Source organism: Salvelinus sp. IW2-2015, linkage group LG18 (genome assembly GCF_002910315.2).
Source record: "Salvelinus sp. IW2-2015 linkage group LG18, ASM291031v2, whole genome shotgun sequence".
NCBI lineage: Eukaryota > Metazoa > Chordata > Actinopteri > Salmoniformes > Salmonidae > Salvelinus > Salvelinus sp. IW2-2015.
In genome coordinates, this window is record NC_036858.1 from 67,557,966 (window position 1) to 67,565,329 (window position 7,364).

The following is a 7,364-nucleotide window of genomic DNA, read 5'->3' on the forward strand; positions in this document are numbered from 1 at the left end:
TGGTCTACAGGGTGGACTTAAAGTTGAGTATCTACAGGGTGGGATATACAGTAGAGTGTCTACAGGGTGGATTTCAAGTAGGTATCTACAGGGTAGAATTTAAAGTAGAGTGTTACAGGGTGGGATTTCAAGTAGAGTTTCTACAGGGTGGATTTAAAGTAGTGTCTACAGGTGGGATTTAAAGTAGAGTATCTACATGGTGGGATTTAAAGTAAGAGTATTCTACAGGGTGGGATTTAAAGCAGAATATCTACAGGTTGGGATTAAAGTCGAGTAACTCTACTTTAAATCCCACCCTGTAGATACTCTACTTTAAATCCCACCCTGTAGATACTCTACTTTAAATCCCACCCTGTAGATACTCTACTTTACATCCCACCCTGTAGATACTCTACTTTACATCCTACCCTGTAGATACTCTACTTTAAATCCCACCCTGTATATACTCTACTTTAAATCCCACCCTGTAGATACTCTACTGATATTTGGTCTGCATCTAAATAGCACACTATTTACTATATAGTGCACTACTTTTGACCAGAGCCCTGTTGGCACTACATATGGAAAAGGGAGCCATTTGGAATGCATACTTGGTATCAGAGCCAGGTCTGTTTGGATAGGAGCATCTGACCCTTGATCTATGGGGTTAAAGGGCCACTCACCTGAGGGCCGGCGGAGCCACGCTCACCGGGGCGACCAGACCTGCCAGGCTCACCCTGCAGAGGAGAGAGGAGAGCGAGGTTGATGGAGAGACAGAGAGGTCCTCTCACTGTGAACAATGCTGTGGCAAACAGTGACAATAATGTGGCATACAAAAATGCATAAAAAAGTGATGAAAAGATTGCAAATATTATGATTAAATTACATATATATACAGTACCAGTCAAAAGTTTGGACACAACTACTCATTCAAGAGATTTTCTTAATTTTTTATATTTTCTAGATGGTTGAATAATAGTGAATATATCACAACTATGAAATAACATATTTGGAATTATGTAGTAAGCAAAAAGTGTTAAACAAATCAAAATATATTTCATATTTTAGATTCTTCAAAGTAGCCACCCTCTGCCTTGATGACAGCTTTTCACACTTTTGGCAATCTCTCAACCAGCTTCATGAGGTAGTCACCTGGAATGCATTTCAATTAACAGGTGTGCCTTGTTAAAAGTGAATTTGTGGAATTTCTTTCCTTCTTAATGCGTTGGAGCTAATCAGTTATGTTGTGACAAGGTAGGGGTGGTATACAGAAGACAACCCTATTTGGTAAAAGACCAAGTGCATATTATGGCAAGAACAGCTCAAATAAGCAAAGAGAAATGGCAGTCCATCATTACTTTAAGTCATGAAGGTCTGTCAATAAAGAACATTTCAAGAACTTTTAAAGTTTCTTCAAGTGCAATCGCAAAAAMCATAAAGTGCTGTGATGAAACTGGCTCTCATGAGGACCGCCACAGGAAAGAAAGACCCAGAGTTACCTCTGCTGCAGATGATACGTTCATTAGAGTTACCAGCCTCAGAAATTACAGCCCAAATAAATGCTTCACAGAGTTCAAGAAACAGACACATCTCAACATCAACTGTTCAAAGGAGACTACGTGAATCAGACCTTCATGGTCGAATTTCTGCAAAGAAACCACTACTAAAGGACACCAATAATAAGAAGAGACTTGCTTGGGCCAAGAAACATGAGCAATGGACATTAGACTGGTGGAAATCTGGAAATTCTGCAGCGATACACCATCCTATCTGGTTTGCGCTTAGTGGGACTATCATTTGTTTTTCAACAGGACAATGACCAACACACCTCTAGACTGTGAAGGGACTATTTGACCAATAAGGAGAGTGATGGAGTGCTGCATCAGATGACCTGGCCTCCACATTCACCCGACTTCAACCCAATTTGATTTCTTTAACACTTTTTTGCTTACTCCATGACTCCATATGTGTTATTTCATAGTTTTGATGTCTTCACTATAATTTCTACAATGTAGAAAATAGTAAAAATAAAGAAAACCATTGAAAGAGTAGGTGTGTCCAAACTTTTGACTGGTACTGTATATATTATGAATACAGTATGTATGTATTTATTTATGTAATCATACATGTTAATATGCAGTGGAGGGAAATATTATGGTGTAAGTTGCAAAGGAGGAAAATTAGAGGAAGTCTACGTTAAGTTCAGTTAACTGTCTTTACTAATGATCATTGTTTCTGAGCTACAGATCTGACTAATGGAATGAGATAGAAGGAAATTGGAGATCATATCTGACAAACTGAATGAGATAGAAGGAAATTGGAGATCATATCTGACAAACTGAATGAGATAGAAGGAAAGTGGAAGATATTCTGAAAAGTTGAATGAGATTAGAGAGGGAATTGGAGATAATATTTGCGTGGATTCACTGAATGGATGCGAAGGAAGTTGGAGATATTTGAAATGCATTGAGTGGAGGAAAAAGTGGAAGATAATCCTGACAAAGGCTCGGAATGAAGATAGAAGGAAAGTTGGGACTAGATCATATTTGGACCAATCGAATGAGATAGAAGGAAAGTGGGAGATCATATTTGCCTTGAACGCAAACCTGGGGAATGAAGAATGGAAAGGAAAGGTGGAGATATAATGTGAAAACTGTGAGATGAGAGGAAAGTGGGATCATATCTGAAAACTGAATGAGAGAAGGAAGTGGAATCATTGTGCAAACTTGAATGAGATATAGAGGTAAGGAGTATGAGCTGCAACGAAACTAGATAGAAGGATAGACAACTGACACTAATGTGTAGTTACAGGTAGACCAATTTATCTGTCTTGGTGGGGGCCATTGTGCCAAGTTGACCCATGGGACCTACAGGAACAAAAAGTTATGAAGGGATGTGTGTGGTGGTGTGTGGGTTTGCTTTGTGTAAAGGTTACATGGGGTATACGTCATCTAAGCATTTATATGACTGGTTATGAGATGACAGTGACAGGCTGCACTGAAATTATAATATACAACAAGTGTGAATAGTCAGTGGTGTTTGTGGTGGTGGGTGGTGTGGTGGTGTGTGTGTGGTGTGTGTGTGTGGGTTTTTGGTGGTGTGGTGTGTGTTGTGTGTGTGGTGGTTGTGTGTGTGTGTTGTGTGTGTGTGGTGGTGGGTGGTGTGGTGTGTGTGTGTTGGTGTGTGTTGTGTGGTGTGTGTGTGTGTGTGTTGTGTGTGTGTGGGTGGGAGGTGGCTACTTACAAATGGGGTCATGGACAGGAAGTGATGCATTCAGAATGTGTGTCAGTTGATATTGATGGGCACAGGAAGTTGTAATGTTTGTATACTCACAGCACCGCCAGGCTCACCAGGCTCGCCAGGGGGGCCATGATGACCGGGGGGACCCTGGACATGAACACAGATCAGACCATATGACACAGGGTATATAAGCTATAAGACTTATTATTATAACAAATTATGGGACATTTTCCGGAAAGAAATGAATCCTAATGCTGTATGTACTAAAAGGCTTTTTCAAAGGAGATTCTCCATTGAGCATGCTTTTTAGTACCACACTAGACTTAATCTCCGTCCGGGAAACCGGCCCTATAAGACGTACTGTTTTAAGACATAAATATACTACATTGTATACTGTAGAAATGTATGCGGAGTCTCTAAAACAAACTATAGACACATTATGGTCAGAGGGAACATGAGAATGTAGCTGCTATAATAAACACAGACGCAAATAAATGTTTATTTGTTAAAAAAAAACGAGATGAATGAGGTTGGTGTTGTTGACAACACATCAAATGACTAATGAGAGGATACTTACAGTGTTTCCTGGTGGGCCAGAGAGACCACGGGGACCCATTGGGCCCTGTTGGAAACACAACAACCAATGAATCAATGAATCCATTTGCAGCAGTACTTTACATCCTTTGATTGAGATAAAGTGATTCTGTGAGATATTGTTATCTAAAGCATAAAATAGTTGATGATTGTGAGCGATCACTACCAGAGGACTACTGCAAACCTGAAAGCATCGTACTGTTTAAGCACTAGCTTAGTATAAACTCTACTGTGTCGACAGGATCCATGATCTTCTTCAAAAACACCAATACTAATCTGGTCTGCCTGGGGTCTGGCTATGGGATTGCGTAACTCTGACTAAATCTTTGCAGATGCTTGGTAATAGACAATGGTTGGCCATTTGTGAAGACATTTTTGCATTGCAGCAGTCCACATGATCTGTGTTTCATATTGTTAACATCACTGTTTTGATACTGTCTCTTATCAGGGTTCCTGAAGGGGTCTGTCTCAGCGAGAACCATTTTGGAAAAAAGTGTTTTAATTACTACTTTTATGTGCTATCCTCTGGGAATACAATGCCCATGTATATCTTGCTGTATATGTTTTTACGCAAATAAATTCAATTCCATTACATTTATCCTGGAAATGTGGCTTCACTCTCCACACTAAACAGCACAGAGGAAGAAAAAAAGCAGTTTGTACCATTGGTCCCTGTTGGGCCTGGCCGCCGCTGGATTTCTCCTCATAACCGTGGTGCATCTGAGGAGAGAAGTTCTGGAGGAAAGGAAAGAAATGATCAATTTGTTTCTAAAAATAGTTAGCTTTGGATGTTTCTAAATACATACAACATAGAGATGACAAAACAACAAAATATGTTTATAACTAGTTACAACTGTTAATAACACTGTCTGTAACTCATGTTAATAACTGGTTACAACTGTTAATAACACTGTCCGTAACTCATGTTTATAATGGGTTATAACTGTTAATAACACTGTCTGTAAGTCATGTTTTTAACTGTAAGAACTGTTAATAACGCTGTCTGTACTGTAAGTCATGTTTATAATTGGTTTTAATTGTTAATAACAATGTCCATAACCACATTTATAATGGATTATAATTGTTAATAACAGTGTCTGTAAGTCATGTTTATAATTGGTTATAATTGTTAATAACACTGTCCGTAAGTCACGTTTATAATTGGTTATAATTGTTAATAACACTGTCCGTAAGTCACGTTTATAATTGGTTATAATTKTTATTAACACTGTCTGTAAGTCGTGTTTATAACTGCTATAACTGTTAATAACACTGTCTGTACTGTAAGTCATGTTTATAATAGATTAGAACTGTTAATAACACTGTCTGTAACTCAAACTCCAAAATGGCACCCAATTCCCTACAAATTACACTACTTTTGACCAGGGTTCTGGTCAAAAGTAGTGCACTATATAGGGAACAGGGTGCCATTTGGGATGTAGCTTTAGTCATATAGGGTAAAATAACAGCTTGCTACATCAAACAATTCATTAGAAAATGGGGCAAGTATCTACTAGTATCACTATTAACGAGGAGGAACCTTTTCTATCTACTATCATAACAGATTTGTGTGCCTCTGTTTTCTCTTTCTAGTCCAGGGCTCTCCAACCCTGTTCGTGGAGAGCTACCATACAGTAGGTTTTCACTCCAACCCTGTTCCTGGATAGCTACCATCCTGTAGGTTTTCAATCTAACCCTGATTCTGGAGAGCGACCCTCCTGTAGGTTCTCACTCCAACCCTGTTCTTGGAGAGCTACCATCCTGTAGGTTTTCACTCCAACCCTGTTCCTAGAGAGTTACCATCCTGTAGGTTTTCACTCCAACCCTGTTCCTAGAGAGCTACCATCCTGTAGGTTTTCACTCCAACCCTGTTCCTAGAGAGCTACCATCCTGTAGGGTTTCACTCCAACTCTAATCTAGCACACCTGATTCTAATAATTAGCTGGTTGATAAGATGAATCAGGTTGGTTTCAACAGGGGTTGGAGCGAAAACCTACAGGAGGGTAGCTCTCCAGGAACAGGGTTGGAGTGAAAACCTACAGGAGGGTAGCTCACCAAAAACAAGCTTGGAGAGCCATCCTCTACTCTAACTCTTCTCCTCCATAACCCTTCCTTAGATCAGAGAACCAGGGAGCTGTCCACTCACCACTGGTGCTGAAGGGAGCAGGGCGCTACTATAAACTCAGCACTGGTGCTGAAGGGAGCAGGGCGCTACTATAAACTCACCACGGGTGCTGAAGGGAGCAGGGAGCTACTGTAAACTCACCACTGGTGCTGAAGGGAGCAGGGAGCTACTGTAAACTCACCACTGGTGCTGAAAGGGAGCAGGAGCTACTGTAACTCACCACTGTGCGCTGAAGGGAGCAGGGAGCTACTGTAAACTCACCACTGGTGCTGAAGGGAGCAGGGAGCTACTGAAAACTCAACCACTGGCGCTGAAGGGAACAGGGAGCTACTGTAAAACTCACCACTGGTCGCTGAAGAGGCCAGGGAGCTACTGTAAATCACCACTGGTGCTGAAGGGAGCAGGAAGCTACTGTAAACTCACCACTGGCGCTGAAGGGAGCAGGGAGCTACTGTAAACTCACTGCTCTCTAACTCAGATATCTGTTGATATTTCCTCTCAGGTAAAAACCATGGATGTAAATAACTCTGGTACAAGACTGGTAGTAACTGGACAATATCCACAGGAAATAGTCAGTGGATATTGTCTTGTCATGAGGTTACTTACTCCACCGCCAAGGCCAGGAGGTCCAGGGGGGCCTGGGGGGCCGGGAAGGCCAGGCTGGCCGTCCATGCCGTCGTTACCGGGAACACCCTCAGGACCCTGAAGAGATGGACAGACAGATATACAGACAGCTAGTCAGTAACAGAGACAGATATATTGACAGACAGCTACTCAGTAACAGCTCAGCCTTCAACAACCCATGGCTGAGTTACTTAGATAAATACAGTTCTGTGTGCGTGCACTGCATTAGACAAATTCAGGCCTATCTTCTAATGCACTTCGTAAGATAAATTATATTTGAATTGGTATAGACCTAAAAGTGGTGGTTGAAGTGGTGAAGTAGCTGTGAATAGAAATTCTGGCATTGTTGATTTTTTTCTTTAAAGTGTTTAAAATCATTCACACCAGTTGGTATGCAAGTGCTGATGGAGCCACTCAAAGAGTAGAGGCTGCAGTATGGGCTGCAAACCTACATTGAACAATGATCCATACATTTGACCTGTGTTGCAAAGGTCAACGTTCAAACAAAGGTGAATAGGTCAATATGTTTAATATTTGAAAAATCTGTATCTGTCAATAGAAACTAATGTCAACCTTTACTTTTAAAGACTGGTGTAAGTTAAACAGTTACAATAACATTGTACTGTAAAAACTCGACTGCAAATTAGCTTTGCTGTGTTTAATAGGTGTGTTCAATAGGTGTGTTCCATAGGTATGTTCCATAGGTATGTTCAATAGGTGTGTTCCATAGGTATGTTCTATAGGTGTGTTCAATAGGTGTGTTCATTAGGTGTGTTCTATAGGTGTGTTCAATAGGTGTGTT

The 7,364-nt window shown here is 40.7% G+C and overlaps 1 protein-coding gene across 1 annotated transcript in view; it reads right to left on the reverse strand.

Annotated features, from left to right (window-relative positions):
- LOC111978005 (collagen alpha-1(I) chain) overlaps positions 1-7,364 on the reverse strand; it is a 47,868-nt gene that overhangs the window by 35,358 nt on the left and 5,146 nt on the right. Inside the window, 7 exon segments of the mRNA XM_070448721.1 lie at positions 663-901; positions 1,479-1,483; positions 2,789-2,846; positions 3,312-3,366; positions 3,797-3,841; positions 4,477-4,548; positions 6,545-6,640. Of these exon segments, the coding sequence (XP_070304822.1) occupies positions 663-901; positions 1,479-1,483; positions 2,789-2,846; positions 3,312-3,366; positions 3,797-3,841; positions 4,477-4,548; positions 6,545-6,640 (570 nt within the window).